Genomic DNA, 17,126 nt, shown 5'->3' on the forward strand with positions numbered 1-17,126 from the left:
CCAAGGTAATCTGTTATGTGAGCTTATAACTAATCTAATTCAAGAATACTCTCAATTTCCAAAAATATCTATAATGAAGTCTCCTAATTCAATCATCAGCAACAATACTCTGCAAATCAACTGAAATTCCTAAAGAGAAAAAAATCCTAATCCCTAAGGTACAATTAATACTTTGCTTCACTTTCTTCTGTATCTTGTACAATATGGCACATACATGATGCTTTAACGAAGAGTTTTAATCTAAAAATCCTTCAAACATATTATGGCAAAACATCTGTATTAATTTCCTGTTCCTTATCTGGACCTCCTGTTGTGAGATAACTCACGCAAGTGGTCATTACTGTGTCTCAACAGGGTTGGTGATTTTGGTCAATGGTTTTGTGACATCAGGTTCCTTAATACATACCTAATGCTTCATTGTACTGTATAGAAATCCTCAGGCATGCTGTGGGTGACAAAATCTGTATTAACACATATGTTATTGCTTCTTGCAAATAGTAGTGCTAATATATACAATGGTGGCTCAGACAAACCCACCTGCAGTGTGGGAGACCTGAGTTCGATCCCTGGGTTGGGAAGATCCCCTGGAGGAGGGCATGGTCACCCACCCCAGTTTTCTTGCCTGGAGAATCCCCATGGAAGGAGGAGGCTGGCAGGCTACAATCCATGCGGTCTTAAAGAGTAATTAGCCTCCAACTAATAAAAATAAATGAAAAACAAAAAAAAAAAGAGTTGGTTGAGCAACTAAACACAGCACAACATATATGATAACCCTCCAGCTCTGCTAAGGATTGAAAGGCTGAATTCCATTTGATTTTCATACAAATGTGAGTAAGAGTAACTTGCACTAACTTGCAATATTCTTTTTGCCCCTGGGTCATTGCATCCTGGTACCAGTTTTCAGAATTTCCACTCACATTAAAAAAAAAGAAAAAAGAAAAACAGGTTGAAAACTTAAAGCTTGTTGTATAACTCATGATACAGAGGCTACAAGTGGATTTTCTCACTTGAGGCAAAACCAAAAGAAACCTAGAATGCTCACAAGTCTTTTCAATGAGGTCCTAAAGCAATTAACTTTTTAAAAATCAAAACTAGAATTCATTGTCAAACATAAAAAACATATAGAAGAGATAAGTAGTTTCAAAAGAAATGTCCAGAGAGTGCAGAGTAATTGTTAGTACAATTATATTTTGATTTTAGGGGAGAAACTGTGTAACTATTATTTAAATGCAAATATTCATGAAGAGAATAGGAACCACTACCATTGATATTATTCTTTTCCTCTCTATCTTTCTACCCTCTGATTAACCTAGTTAAAATTCCTGATGATTTCCAGTATGTTCTTGAAATAACACCAAAACCTCATAATGGTTTTTCTTGCTCTCTTCTGCCCCATGTAACAGATATTTTATGTGGCCATGTTGCTAATAGGTGTCCAGTATTTCTTTCATACAAATTTGAGTTAGTGTAATTGAAAGAAGAGTTTTAACAGAGTGGCAAGAAAAGAAAGCAGTGTAAGTGGAGGTAGACATCTGAGTTTTTCAGTGTTTATAGTTGAAAAGTTTAGGGTTGATTATTTCTGTGATATTGAATGGGCAAGTACATTACTCTTTTAGTTTTCAGAAGAGATGGATAGTGTCTGTGATATTTTTTCTGGAATTGACTTGCTTTCTCTATGATCCAACAAATGTTGGCAATTTGATCTCTGGTTCCTCTGCTTTTTTTACATCCAGCTTGTACATCTGGAGGTTCCCGGTTCATGTACTGTTGAAGACTAGTTTGAAGGATTTTGAGCATTACCTTTCTAGCTTGTGAAGAGTACAATCATGCAGTAGTTTGAACATCCTTTGGCACTGCACTTCTTTGGGATTGAAATGAAAACTGAGGGGCCACAACTGTTGAGACTGGAGATTGTGGAATGGGTTGCTTGAAATTAAAGAGTTTAATCAATCTGCCAGATGAATTTCATAGCAGAAATTTGATTAATGAAACAGTCAAGCAATTGGTTCAACATATAAAAAAAAGTTCTATAAATGATAAATATGCCCAGTCTGGCTGAAATTGATCTGCCAACTAGCTGCAGGAGATGACTAGGTAACTATTTTTCTGTTTTTTTTTTTTTTAATTTAATTTTTTTTTCTATTTTTTAACTGAAGGACAATTGCTTTACAGAATTTTGTGGTTTTCTTTCAGACATCAAGAAGAATCAGCCATAGGTATACCCATGCCCCCTCCCTCTAAGACCTCCCTCCCATCTCCCTTTCCGCCCCACCCTTCAGCCTGTTGCAGAACCCCTGTTTGAGTTCCCTGAGTTTTACAGAAAATTCCCATTGGCTGTCTGTTTTACATGTTGTATTATAAATTTCTATGTTACTCTCTCCTTACATCTCCCCTTCTCCCTCCTCTCCTCCCACCTTGTCCATAGGTCTGTTCTCTATGCCTGTTTCTCCACTGCTGCCCTGAAAATAAATTCATCAGTACCGTCTTTCTAGATTCCAACTATATGCATTAGTACATGATATTTATATTTCTCTTTCTGACTTACTTCACTCTGTATAATAGGCTCTAGTTTCATCCACCTCATTAGAACAGATTTAAATGTGTTCCTTTTTATGACTGAGTAGTATTCCACTGTATATATGTACCACAGCTTCTATATCCATGCTTATGTCAAATATTAGATGGACAACTTAGATGATGGACATCTAAGTTGCTTCTATGTTCTAGCTATTGTAAATAGAGCTGCAGTGAATATTGGGGTACATGTGTGTCTTTCAGTTTGGATTTCCTCAGGGTACATGCCTAGGAGTGGGGTTGCTGGATCATATGGTGGTTTTAGTCCTAGCTTTTTAAGGAGTCTCCATATTGTCTTCCATAGTAAACTGTATCAGTTTACAGTCCCACCAGCAATGCAAGAGTGTTCCCTTTTCTCCACACCCTCTCCAGCATTTATTGTTTGCAGACTTTTTGATGATGGCCATTCTGACTGGTGTGAGGTGGTATCTCATTGTAGTTTTGATTTGCATTTCTCTGATGAGTGATATTGAGCATCTTTTCATGTGCTTGTTAGCCATCCGTATGTCTTCTTTGGAGAAAGGTCTCTTCAGGTCCCTTTCTCACTTTTTGACTGTGTTGTTTGCTTTTCTGGTATTGAGTTGTATAAGCTGCTTGTATATTTTGGAAATTAATTATTTATCATTTGTCTCCCATTTTGAGGGTTGTCTTTTCACCTTGTTTGTAGTTTCCTTCGTTGTGCAAAAGCTTTTAAGTTTAATTAGGTCCCACTTGTTTATTTTTGTTTTTATTTCCATTACTTTAGCAGGCATAGAAGATCTTGCTGGGATTTATGTCATTGAGTGTTCTGCCTATGTTCTCCTCTAAGAGTTTAATAGTTTCTGGTCTTATATTCAGGTTTTTCATCTATTTTGAGTTTATCTTTGTTTATGGCATTAGGTAGTGATCTGATTTCATTCTTTTGCATGTAGCTGTCCAGTTTTCCAGCACCACTTATTGAAGAGGCTGTCTTTGCCCTGTTGCATATTCTTGTCTTCTTTGTCAAAAAACAAGGTAGCCATAGGTGCATGGGTTTACTTCTGGGCTTTCTATACTGTTCCATTGGTCTATATTTCTGTTTCTGTGCCAGTACCATAGTCTGTTGATGACTGTAGCTTTGTCTGAATTCAGAAAAGTTGATTCCTTCCAGCTCCATTCTTCTTTCTTAAGACTGCTTTGGCTATTCAGGGTCTTTTGTGTTTCCATACGAATTGTGAAATTTTGTTCTAGTTCTGTGAAAAATGCAATTGATAATTTGATAGGGATCACAATGAATCTGTAGATTGTATTTGGTAATATAATCATTTTCACAATATTGATTCTTCCCACCCAGGAACATGGAATATTTTTCAGTCTGTTTATGTTGTCTTTCATTTCTTTCATCAGTGTCTTATAGTATTCTGTATACAGGTCTTTTATTTCCTTAGGTAGGTTTATTCCTAGATATTTTATTCTTTTTGTTGCAATAATGAATAGTATTGATTCTTTAATTTCTCTTTCTGATTTTTCATTGTTAGTATATAGGAGTGCAAGTGGTTTCTGTGTATTGACCTTGTATCCCACAACTTTGCTGAATTTTCTGATTAGCTCTAGTAATTTTCTGATAGTTTCTTTTGGGTTTTCTCTGTATATTATCATTTGTATTAAAATATTTCCCTTATTGTGCTTCACTGACAGCTTTATAGAAAAACAGTTGTAGACTTACAAACATTAATGATGCTTTCTTTCCTGTTTTCATCATAATTTCAAAAAGAACAGTTAAAATTCTGCAACATGATTTAGTTGTGAAGATATTCATAGAAAGAGTAGTCTCTTCTACTTAAACTGTATTTCCAGTGCTACATCAAAAGGTCCTGTTAACAGATACAAAGCTTCATGAGTATCTTTTTTATGACTTACAGTCAGTAGCTATATAATTTCCAGAGTAAACATTAATAATGTTCATTTATCCTTGATGCCAGCTGCAATTTCCCATTTCTGCTAAGACTAAAAGGATGATTCAGCTATGTAAACACACAAATATGAGAGAACTGGTTTCCACCAAACTGTGCTTTTATCTCCCCTGAGTCATATATTTGAATGCAAATATTTTGGATTTTGAATAAGAATTGCTAGAAAAAAAATTATATAGCTCAGACTTTACTTGCCATTCATCAATAGGATCCTTCTGTCAAGAATTTTGTTGATTCTATATAATTTATAGGAATAAAGAAATTATGGATAGTTCACATTTCACACTCAAGTCCTAGGAAAAATAACTAGAAACATTAGAACAGAACATTATACTAGCTAAATCAGAAATCACAAACAGAAGAGACAGGCAAAATACATGAGGAAGCTACAAGTGCTACAGTGCACAATCTCTATGACTTTATGAAGACACAAACATGTAGGGTGAACTTGAATTCTTTGCAGCTGATGAAGAAACAGAAAAAAAGAACTCAAAACGTGAAACAGATCACCAGCCCAGGTTGGATGCATGAGACAAGTGCTCGGGCCTGGTGCACTGGGAAGACCTAGAGGGATGGGGTGGAGAGGGAGGTGGGAGGGGGGACCGGGATGGGGAATACATGTAAATCCATGGCTAATTCATTTCAATATATGACAAAAACCACTGCAATGTTGTAAAATAATTAGCCTCCAACTAATAAAAATAAATGGAAAAAAATAAAAATAAAAATAAATTCCCTTAAAAAAAAAAAAAAAAGACAGATGTAAGGGCATGTAGATATTATCAAAACGATGTGAACAAGCTACACCATGCTTCTTAATGGAGAAATTTCTTTTCTTTTACAGTGACTTGTTGCTATTTTAATTGAAATATAACTAAGTGCCCTCCCACTTCCACCATCTCAATTCCATGTTGTTCATTCTGGGCTGGAGAGTGACCACATTTCCTGCTCCCCTAACACATGGTTGTGGCAAGCTGATCAAAATCTGAACAATGTCACATAAGTGAAAATTATGTCCACTCTTTTTAGACCCATTCCAAAAACTTCCCCATGGACAATATGCCCCACACCTTTTTCTCCCAGCTTTCTTGTATGGAAATAACTCCAAGCGGATCTTAGAAACCGCATGATAAAGATGGTAAACTTGATTGGCCTGATTCCTGTTATTCAACTGTCTAAAGAAGGCCACTCAGACATACCAGTACTCTTCAAAGGGCAAAATGAAATGTGCCCTGTGTTTGAATCACTTTATGCTTGAGAACCTATTTGTGGCAACAGTTTGTCTACTCAGTCTAATTCAGAAACTGGAATTGAGATTGTGTAGATTTTGTAGAGGGAATTGAATGGTGAGGAACAGAACTAGGAAATCCATGTGACCTGCAGAGTTTGTGATCAGTTTCATTTTCATTGGTTTTCCACCCTCATAGTTTATTCATTCATTTAGTGACTAGAATATCATTTGGATGAATTCTTCTATATACTGTTTTTTATGTCTAAAGATGGGGTAGGAAACAGGTAAACATGATCCCCACATTGTAGGGTTTACATTGTCCTAGGACAGAGAGATAATTAAAAACAATGAATAAATCAGATGTGGAAATGATTTACCTTAAGTTTAGATCATGTTGTTATAATTTCTAAGAATTAGAAATATAACTAAGAATTAATATAGACATGTAAATTCGGTTGTCGATCAAGGTTATACATTTCTTTCCTCTAGTGAAAATTGTTATCAATACTGTGTCAACACACTTTTTCTGTTTCATCATTTTCCATGAGATTACTATAAAACAGATCTTGAAGACATTTCCTATAATTATTGCATAGACAGCATAGATACTACTTTAATACATGCAGAAAAGTCATTCAATCATATAGCAAAAATTTTTACTATTCTTATACCAAATGTATTTTTAAGATAGGGAAGATCTGTGTCTTCTTGTCTCAAGGTTAAAAGGAATTTTTAGGTAGGAGGAGATGATTAGCATTTCAGAGGAAGCCCCAGGTGGTTTAGGGGGAAAATGAATAATCTGACATCATATGTACATTTCAACATGTCTTCTTAGTTAAAAATTGTAAAAAGTGACTTTCCTTACTGCATGTGGAAATATAGCAGCACTGAAAACAAGTCATGATGAATATTTTCTTCTTCATCCTTATAACAGAACTGATTTTTTTTCTAAGTTTTTTTGTCTGTGTATTTAATAGTCCTCTATAGAGTTGATTGTACACATATGTAAAATTTATCTAAATATGATTGTTATTCTTGAATTTTATTGTGGGCATCTTTTCCCAACAATGTTGCCAATTACTCTTGAATAACCATAAAGTAAGTGATTGATGGAAGTAAGTGATGATGGAACAACATCTATCTCAAATACATATCCTCAATGTGTGATCTACAATTGAAGATCATTACCATCCAAACAATTGGAGGCTCAAGCAATAAAATCTAAACACACTGTAGTGCCACTTAGAGTGGAAAATAACGATGAATTCCTAAGTTGTCAGTTCTTTAAAATTCATAACTGTAGATTATAAATTTTTCAATCGGAAGGCGATAACATAGAATATGTAGGTGAAACACATATTGCTTCATAATCCTGAGGAATTTCACATAATATTTTATACAGTTAGAATGTTTATCTGAAATATATTGGTTAGTAGTATAGTAATCTTAATATCTTGAGAGTCCCTTGGACTTCAAGGGGATCCAACCAGTCCATCCTGAAGGAGATAAGTCCTGGGTGTTCATTGGAAGGACTGATGCTGAAGCTGAAACTCCAATACTTTGGCCACCTCATGCGAAGAGTTGACTCATTGGAAAAGACCCTGATGCTGGGAGGGATTGGGGGCAGGAGGAGAAGGGGACGACAGAGGATGAAATGGCTGGATGGCATCACTGACTAGATGGGCAAGAGTTTGAGTAAACTCCGGGAGTTTGTGATGGAGGCCTGGCGTGCTGCGATTCATGGGGTTGCAGAGTCAGATACGATTGAGCGACTGAACTGAACTGAACTGAACTGAATCTTACTATCAGGGCTTCCCAGATGGTGCTAATGGTAAAGAACCCACTTGCCATTTCAGGAGACGCAGGAGACTAAGATCAATCTCTGGGTCGGAAAGATCCCCTGGAGGAGGAAATGGCAACCCATTCCAATATTCTTGCCTGGAAAATTCCAGAGACAGAGGAGCCTGGTGGGCCACAGGGTCTCAATGAGTCGGACATGAATGAAATCACTTAGAATGCATGAACGCAATTTTATCATCTTTCTTATATCTTTCATAAACACACACAAAGACAATTTTTGTGATTAGCTTGGGTAGAAGGCTTTTCTAGGTATCTAGGTAAACCTTTGGATATTTACTCAATTATAACACATTTTTTCAAAAAGCAGAAGAAAGTATAAAATGTAACAGACTTCATACTTTAATTTTCTGTGAGACGACATATGTCTCTACCTAGTTCCTTTTATTTTTAGCGAGCATCTTGGCTGCCACAGAAATGACAGAAAGGTCTGTGTTAATTTCCTGTTTGTCCAAATCAGGAAAAATGAGTGCATTGAAGGATAGGTCATTGCAAAAGCCTGGAAAAGCATTCGGACCAGTTCCTTCTGCAGCTCATTAGAATTCCAAATTGTTAAAATTACAGTCAGAGTGTAAATGGCAAACAGGAAAAGAAAGGAGATGACAATTTGCATGGCTTTTATGTGGACCTTGGTGCTGAGATCTTGGGATCCTTTGCCGTTGAGCTTCATCTTCCTGAGATGTTTCCACAGGGAAAAGATTAGCAGCAGAAAAGATGTCAGGGACATAGTGAAGGGTATGAAATTTGTTAGTGTGAGCAGGGTCATATTTGAAAGGTGTAAAATGTCCCTTAATTTGGTCTTCTCAGTGATGTTTCTCTCATATTCACTTGTCTGAATAGTCTCATCTATACTTGACACTGCAACTTCAAAAAGCAAAATCACTGAAGCCCCCAACATCATCTTTTAACTCTCTACACGTTTAACTCTCCACTTCAGGTGAAGAAAAATTAGGCTGGAGAAATTAGCTATCTTGAGCAAATAAAATATACTGAGGCTAGTAGCAAGCCAGTTACTAAAATGGTTGCTTACTGTCCAGGCAACATGGATAATAATTCTTAAACTATATAAAGCTGGATTATACATAGTTGCATACCAGTTTATTAATATTGTCCAGAGCAAAAAAATTCTGCAGACTGCCAGAGCAGTGAGAAGCCCATCAGCTGAGGAGATCTTTTGTCTCCTGACCCAGTCATTGCAGTTCACCAGTGCTATGAAGCCTTTTGCGAAATTTCCCAAAACAAATTCTGTCACTGATAGAATGGAAAGAATGCTCAATACTAAAGTTATCATGTCTAAAAAAATCCAAGTCTAATGTCACTGTTGCGATTCCTTCCATATTCTGACCTTAAATTCTTTCTGAGGTTGATTTCTGGATGTGCAGTGAAGTTCTTATTTCTTTCAAACTCTGTGATGAATGTCAAGCAGAAAAGCACCAGGAAATAATATTGGAAGAGTTCAGTGACATCTCGATGAAAAACACTGCTATTCCCTAGCAGCTCAAATTAGCTCTCTTCATATACATTGTGCCCTCCCATGGAATGGATCACTTCATAAGTGACTTTGAAGTAAAATACAAATTCTCATTTGCCAGATGCAAATAAGTACTCATCGTTTTACAAAATTTCCCGTCTACCTCTTCATAATTTGTGTTCATCAACTTTTGTTGTTAGTGAGGAAAATTTTGAAACCCAATGCAGAGGATGCACAGTGAAAGCTTAAGTGATTTGATCAAGCTTGATCATAGCTATGCTCTATGTTATTAGGATAATCATTAGGATCTTGAGGTGATTTGTAATGCAAAACAAACACCTAATATAGTGTTGGAAACTTTCTTTTTTAAGACAGAATCAGGACTTTTTGTAAATTTTACATGCGGAATAAAGGGTAGGCGTTGGAGAGCTGAATAAGTGGGAAATATTGGACAACTGCTACTATTTTTAGTCATCCAGGAACTGAGTTCTATTCCTGAAACCATGCACTATGAGATCTAGCTCTCATTTTTGGAAACTAAATTGAAATACTTTCTGAGCCTGCCTTGAAATTACAAAAGCTGCCACTTTAACCACAGAATAAGAGGTTGGGAAAAAGTAGCTATCTTCAGGAAAGACAAGATGCTGAGGCATATGTCAAACAAGACACTCAAGTGGTGGATCATTACACAAAGCTGAATATTATTTTTCCCAGTTTGACCAGTGTTATGTAGCTCTGCATAAAGCATCAAAGTAGATATTAATCAATCTGTACCAAGATTAAGAAATATATCCTAGTTATGGGTAAGCTGGTGAGAATGAGATTAATGAAGTTGATTTTCCAGTGTCTTCCCAGTTGGCTCAGTTCTTTATTCCAGTCAATGCATTTCCCCAAATGCCAACTATGAATTTCATAGATTAAAAAAAACAGAGTCCTTATCTTGTATGCTTCACATTTCTTCTGAGTGAAAAAAAACTCCCATCCCAAATACCACTACTGATGATTAATGGGTTGAAAACTATTCATTTTGAAGTACTTTTTTGTTTTTATTGTGGTTTCCTTTCCATTTCAATAAAGGCCATCTTCTATTATCACACTGGTCCTTAGCTAACATTGTGAAAAACATTTCAATTCCTTTAAAATGACTTACTATGTGATTTTTCTGCCAACAAGAGTGACTATTTCTTCTTTTATTGTAACATCTGATGTGCTCTTTTGTTATAATATGTATAAAAGAATAGAATTTGGTTTGCTTAAATGGTGATCAAGAAAGATTCTCTACCAAAGTTTCACCTCTGAGTTCCCTAAAATAATTTTAAAAAGCATGAAAACCCCTAAGTAGGAGTTTCTAAGAGCCATTTTTCAGAATTAAAATTGTGATTTTAAGAATGAAATTTTATCATCATCTTTATAATCAGCAGCCTCAATTGACTATAGAACCAAAGAAGAAAACACATAAAAAGTAACAATAATTCAACTTGGTCTAGATAAAGGAAGGTAGGTAACTGAAAATAATTCATAAAGTAAAAATAACTTTGTACAAATGAATGTCAGTAATTGAAGTTTAAAGGAAACATACTATTTTTACCAGAATAATCTTCATTTTGATGACTATAATAATAGTAATCAGTATTTGCTAGATATATCCCTATATATTACAAGATATTCTTGTCTTTGACATCATATTTGCTTCTCAAAAACCTCATTTACTGGAAATAATATGAGTAACTTTTCTTGAATAACAGCTTATCTGTCATTATGGGGAAAGTCAAGGGACAAAACTTGATCTCAAAACACCATTCAAATGAGCAAACTATAGTACATCAATGACAGTGAGACCACCCAATATGCATGCTTCACATACTCAATCGTTTTGGTCATGTCCAACTCTTTGCAACCCTATACACAATACAAAAATTCTCTAAGGTACAAAATTTCTATTATATATTACATGTATTAATATTTCATTATATAGTTTTAATCATAATACAAAAATTATAAGAAATGATTTTCTTAACTGAGTGTGGTAATGCTACAGCATTAAAAACAAGTCATGATTATTTTTTCTGCTTCACCCCTATCATGGAAGTGTTAGTCACTCAGTCGTATCTGACTCTTTGTGACCCCATGGACTGGGGCCCACCAGGCTCCTCTGTTCATGGAATTCTCCAGCCAAGAATACTGGAGTTGGTTGCCATTTCCTCCTCCAGATGATTTTCCAGACCCAGGGATCAAGCATGGGTCTCTCTGCATTGCAGACAGATTCTTTACCATCTGAGCTACCAGGGAAGCTCACCCCTATCATAGGACTTCATTTTTTCCTAAGGTTAGCCTACTTATAAAAATCTAATATTCTTCAGTGAAATTTATTATACACATATATAATATACCCAAAATCTGTTTATTACTTTTGAATTTAAGGTGGTTCTCCTTTCCTAACCACATTTCTAATTACTCTGTATTGACTATGAAGTAAAAATACATGATAAAATAATATCTATCCCAATTATACATCAGTTCAGTTCACTTCAGTCACTCAGTTGTGTCTGATTCTTTGTGACCCCAAGGACTGCAGCACACCAGGCTTCGCTGTCCATCACCAACTCCCAGAGCTTACTCAAACTTATGTCCTTCAAGTTGGTGATGCCATCCAACCATCTTATCCTCTGTCATCCCCTTCTCCTCCTGCCTTCAATTTTTCCCAGCATCAGGGTCTTTTCAAATGAATCAGCTCTTCCCATCAGGTGGCCAAAGTATTAGAGTTTCAGCTTCAGCATCAATCCTTCCAATGAATATTCAGGACTGATTTTCTTTAGGATGGACTGGTTGGATATCCTTGAAGTTCAAGGGAATCTCAAGAGTCTTCTCCAATACCACAGTTCAAAAGCATTAATTCTTCAGTGCTCAGCTTTCTTTACAGTCCAAATCTCACATCCATACATCCTCAGTGTGTTTAAAATTCAGTCATTACCATACAAACAATGGATGTATGTGAAAAACACAATGCTTCATCATCCTGATAAATTGCACAATATTTTGTAAAAATATATTGCTTACCTGAAAAATCTTAGTTAATGGTAAAGTAATCACCATTTTCTTAAACACATACATACACACTTTTTGTGATAAGCTTAGGTGAAAAACTTTTCTAGGTAAACCTGTGGGCATTACTCAATGACATAAGAATTAAGAATTAAAAAAGGAGTAGAAAGTATAAAATGTTACAGATTCCATCCATTCATTTTTTTCTAGAAGACACGTGATGCCCACCTATTTCCTATCTTTCAGCCAGCACCCCAGTTGCCACAGAAACAAGAGAAAGGCCTGTGTTAACTTTCTGTTTCCCCAAATCATGATAAATGAGTGGACTGAAGGATAGATGACTTCAACTGTTGGGAAAAGCAAGAGAAACGGTTCCTCATGCAACTTTTTTGGACTCCAGATTGATATGATTAGAACCAGGAAGTAAAAGGCAAATAGCAAGAGAAAGGAGATGACCACTTGCATGGCTTTTATATGGACCTTGGTACTGGGATCTTGGAATTCTTTGCCATTGAGCTGCATCTTCCTGAGATGTTTCCACAGGGAAAAGATTAGTAGCAGAAAAGATGTCAAGGACATAGTAAAGGGTATGAGGTTTCCTAGAATGAACAAGGTCACATGTGAAAGCCATAAAATATCCCTCAGTTTGGTCTTCTGTGTGAAGTTTCCTTCATATTCACTTCTCTGCATAGTCCCACTTATGCTTATAACTACAACTTGTAAAACCAAAATGAAAGAAGCTCCCAGAAGCATCATGAGAACTACACTTTTAACTCTCAACTTCAGGTGAAGAAAAGTTAGGCTAGAGAAATTAGCTATCTTCAACAAATAAAATATACTGAGGCTAGTAGCAAGCCAGGTGCTATAATGATTGCTTATTGTCCAGGCAACATGAACAATAGTTCTTACTTTTAAACTATATAAAGCTGGATTAAGCAAAATTAAATACCAATGTATTACCATGACATAGAGCAAAACAATTCTAGATACTGCCACAGCAGTGACAATCCCGTCAGTTGAGGAGATCTTTTGTCTCTTGACCCAGTCAATGCAGTTCACCAGTGCTATGAAGCCATTGGCAAAATTTCCCAGAACAAATTGTATTATTCCTAGGACAGAAAAAATGGTCGATAGTAGAGTTATCATGTCTAGGGGAGAAAAAAAAGCTAAGTCTAATATCACTGTACTGAATCCTTCAATATTCTGACCTTAAATTCTTCGTGCAGCTGATTTTGGGATGTGCAGTGGAGTTCTTGGTTCTTTTAACTTCTGTGGCCAATGTCAAGCAGGAAAGTACCAGCATATGTAAATGAAAGAGCTCAGTGCTGTCTTGATGTAATAATTGCTGTTACTTAACAGCTCATATTGACTCCACTTCATGCACACTGTGTCCTTGCACTCACATTTGTGGGATGGGTTATCTCTTACCTGATGTTGAAATGAAATAAGAATTCTCATTTGCCAGCATGCAAATAAGGACATATTGCATTGCAAGTTTTCCCTATTTAACCTCCCCATAATTTGTGTTCAACAAATTTAGTTGTTGGTGAGTAAAATTTTTAAACCCAATACACATGCCAGATTTACAAAGAAAGAATTCATGATTTTCTTATCAAAAACGTCTAAGATTTTCTTGGGGACACCAGGAAAACCAACACACCACAAAAATTGGTTGCTGATAACCAATACAAAAATAAGACCAGGAGGTGACTGTGGCTCAGATAATTAACTCCTTATTGCCAAATTCAGACTTAAATTGAAGAAAGAAAGGAAAACCACTAGACCATTCAGGTATGACCTAATCAAATACCTTACAATTATCTAGTGGAAGTGAGAATAGATTCAGGGGATTAGATCAGGTAGACAGAATGCCTGAAGAACTATGGACGGAGGTTCATGCCATTGTACAGGAGGTAGTGATCAAGAAAAGAAATGCAAAAGAAAAAGGAATGCAAAAAGACAAAATGGTTGTCTGAGGAGGCCTTACAAATAACTGAGAAAAGAAAGGATGCAAAAGGCAAAAGAGGAAAGGAAAGATATACCCATTTGAATGCAGAATTCCAAAGAATAGCAAAGAGAGATAAGAAAGCCTTCCTCAGTGATCAATGCAAAGAAATAGAGGAAAACAATAGAATGAACTATAAAACACTGATGAAAGAAATCAAAGAGGACACAAACAGATGGAGAAATATACCGTGTTCATGGATTGGAAGAATCAATATTGTCAAAATGGCTATACTACCCAAAGCAATCTATAGATTCAATGCAATCCCTATCAAGCTACCAACGGTATTTTTCACAGAACTAGAACAAATAATCTCACAATTTGTATGGAAATACAAGAAACCTCGAATAGCCAAAGTAACCTTGAGAAAGAAGAATGGAACTGGAGGAATCAATCTGCCTGACTTCAGACTATACTACAAAGCCACAGTCATCAAGACAGTATGGTACTGGCACAAAGACAGAAGTATAGATCAATGGAACAGAGTAGAAAGCCCAGAGATAAATCCACGAACCTATGGTCACCTTATCTTCGACAAAGGAGGCAAGGATATACAATGGAAAAAAGACAACCTCTTTAACAAGTGGTGCTGGGAAAACTGGTCAACCACCTGTAAAAGAATGAAACTAGAACACTTTCTAACACCATACACAAAAATAAACTCAAAATGGATTAAAGATCTAAATGTAAGACCAGAAACTATAAAACTCCTAGAGGAGAACATAGGCAAAACACTCTCCGACATAAATCACAGCAGGATCCTCTATGACCCACATCCAAGAATTTTAGAAACAAAAGCAAAAATAAACAAATGGGACCTAATGAAACTTAAAAGCTTTTGTACAACAAAGGAAACTACAAGCAAGGTGAAAAGACAGCCCTCAGATTGGGAGAAAATAATAGCAAATGAAGCAACAGACAAAGGATTAATTTCAAAAATATACAAGCAACTCCTCCAACTCAACTCCAGAAAAATAAATGACCCAATCAAAAAATGGGCCAAAGAACTAAACAGACATTTCTCCAAGGAAGACATATGGATGGCTAAAAAACACATGAAAAGATGCTCAACATCACTCATTATCAGAGAAATGCAAAGCAAAACCACAATGAGGTACCATTACACGCCAGTCAGGATGGCTGCTATCCAAAAGTCTACAAGCAATAAATGCTGGAGAGGGTGTGGAGAAAAGGGAACCCTCTTACACTGTTGGTGGGAATGCAAACTAGTACAGCCGCTATGGAAAACAGTGTGGAGATTTCTTAAAAAACTGAAAATAGAACTGCCATATGACCCAGCAATACCACTTCTAGGCATATACACCAAGGAAACCAGATCTGAAAGAGACACGTGCACCCCAATGTTCATCGCAGCACTGTTTATAATTACCAGGACATGGAAGCAACCTAGATGCCCATCAGTAGATGAATGGATGAGGAAGCTGTGGTACATATACACCATGGAATATTACTCAGCTGTTAAAAAGAATTCATTTGAATCAGTTCTAATGAGATGGGTGAAACTGGAGCCCATTATACAGAGCGAAGTAAGACAGAAAGATAAAGACCATTACAGTATACTAAAACATATATATGGAATTTAGAAAGATGGTAACGATAACCCTATATGCAAAAAAAGAAAAAGAGACTCAGATGTATAGAACAGACTTGTGGACTCTGTGGGAGAACCCGGGGGTGGGATGTTTCAAGAGAACAGCATCGAAACATGTATATCTAGGGTGAAACAGATCACCAGCCCAGGTTGGATGCATGAGACAAGTGCTCAGGCCTGGTGCACTGGGAGGACCCAGAGGGATGGGGTGGAGAGGGAGGTGGGAGGGGGGACCGGGATGGGGAATACATGTAAATCCATGGCTAATTCAATGTATGACAAAAACCACTGCAATGCTATAAAGTAATTAGCCTCCAACTAATAAAAATAAATGGAAAAAAAAAAAAGAAAAGACTAGAGATCTCTTCAAGAAAATTAGAGATACCAAGGGAACATTTCATGCAAAGATGGGCACAATAAAGGATAGAAATGGTATGGACCTAATGGAAGCAGAAGATATTAAAAAGAGGTGGCAACAATACACAGAAGAACTGTACAAAAAAGATGTTCATGACCCAGATAACCACGATGGTGTGACCACTCACCTGGACCAGATATCTTGGAATGTGAAGTCAAGTGGGCATTAGGAGGCATCACTATGAACAAAACTAGTGGAGATGATGGAATTCTAGTGCAGCTATTTCTAATTCTAAAAGATGATTCTGTTAAAGTGCTACATTCAATATGCCAGCAAATTTGGAAAACTCAGATGTGGCCACAGGACTGGTAAAAGTCAGTTTTCATTTCATTCCCAAAGAAGGCAATCCCAAAGAATGCTCAAGCTACTATAATTGCACTCATCTCACACACTAGCAAAGTAATGCTCAAGATTCTCCAAGCCAGGCTTCAACAATACGTGAACCATGAACTTCCAGATGTTCAAGCTGGATTTAGAAAAGGCAGAGGAACCAGAGATCAAATTGTCAACATCTACTGCATCATCAAAAAAGTGAAAGAGTTACAGAAAAACATCTACTTCTGCTTTATTGACTATGCCAAAGCCTTTGAATGTGTGGATCACAACAAACTCTTGAAAATTCTTCAAGAGATGGGAATACCAGAGAACCTGACCTGCATCTTGAGAAACCTGTATGCAGGTCTAGAAACAACAGTTAGAACTGGACATGGAACAATAGACTGGCTCCAAATATGTAAAGGAGTATGTCAAGGCTGTTTATTGTCACCCTGCTTATTTAACTTATATGCATAGTATCATGAGAAATGCTGGGCTGGAGGAAGCACAAGCTGGAATCAAGATTGCCAGGAAAAATATCAGTAACCTCAGATATTCAGATGACACCACCCTTATGGCAGAAAGTGAAGAGGAACTAAAGAGCCTCTTGATGAAAGAGGAGAGTGAAAAAGTTGGCTTAAAACTCAACATTCAGAAAACTAAGATCATG

The 17,126-nt window shown here is 36.5% G+C and overlaps 2 protein-coding genes across 2 annotated transcripts; both read right to left on the reverse strand.

Annotated features, from left to right (window-relative positions):
• Positions 1-7,963: 7,963 nt before the first annotated feature.
• LOC139030673 (taste receptor type 2 member 19-like) lies at positions 7,964-8,884 on the reverse strand. Its single transcript, XM_070454173.1, is given in 1 exon segment — positions 7,964-8,884. A coding segment is annotated over 1 exon segment (921 nt).
• A 3,450-nt stretch (positions 8,885-12,334) lies between these two features.
• Positions 12,335-13,252, reverse strand: LOC110146536 (taste receptor type 2 member 31-like). Its single transcript, XM_020907441.2, has one exon. It carries the CDS (start codon positions 13,250-13,252, stop codon positions 12,335-12,337), a length of 918 nt encoding a protein of 305 aa, XP_020763100.2.
• Between the last annotated feature and the right edge of the window lie 3,874 nt (positions 13,253-17,126).

This window comes from Odocoileus virginianus, chromosome 23 (assembly GCF_023699985.2).
Source record: "Odocoileus virginianus isolate 20LAN1187 ecotype Illinois chromosome 23, Ovbor_1.2, whole genome shotgun sequence".
Classification (NCBI taxonomy): domain Eukaryota; kingdom Metazoa; phylum Chordata; class Mammalia; order Artiodactyla; family Cervidae; genus Odocoileus; species Odocoileus virginianus.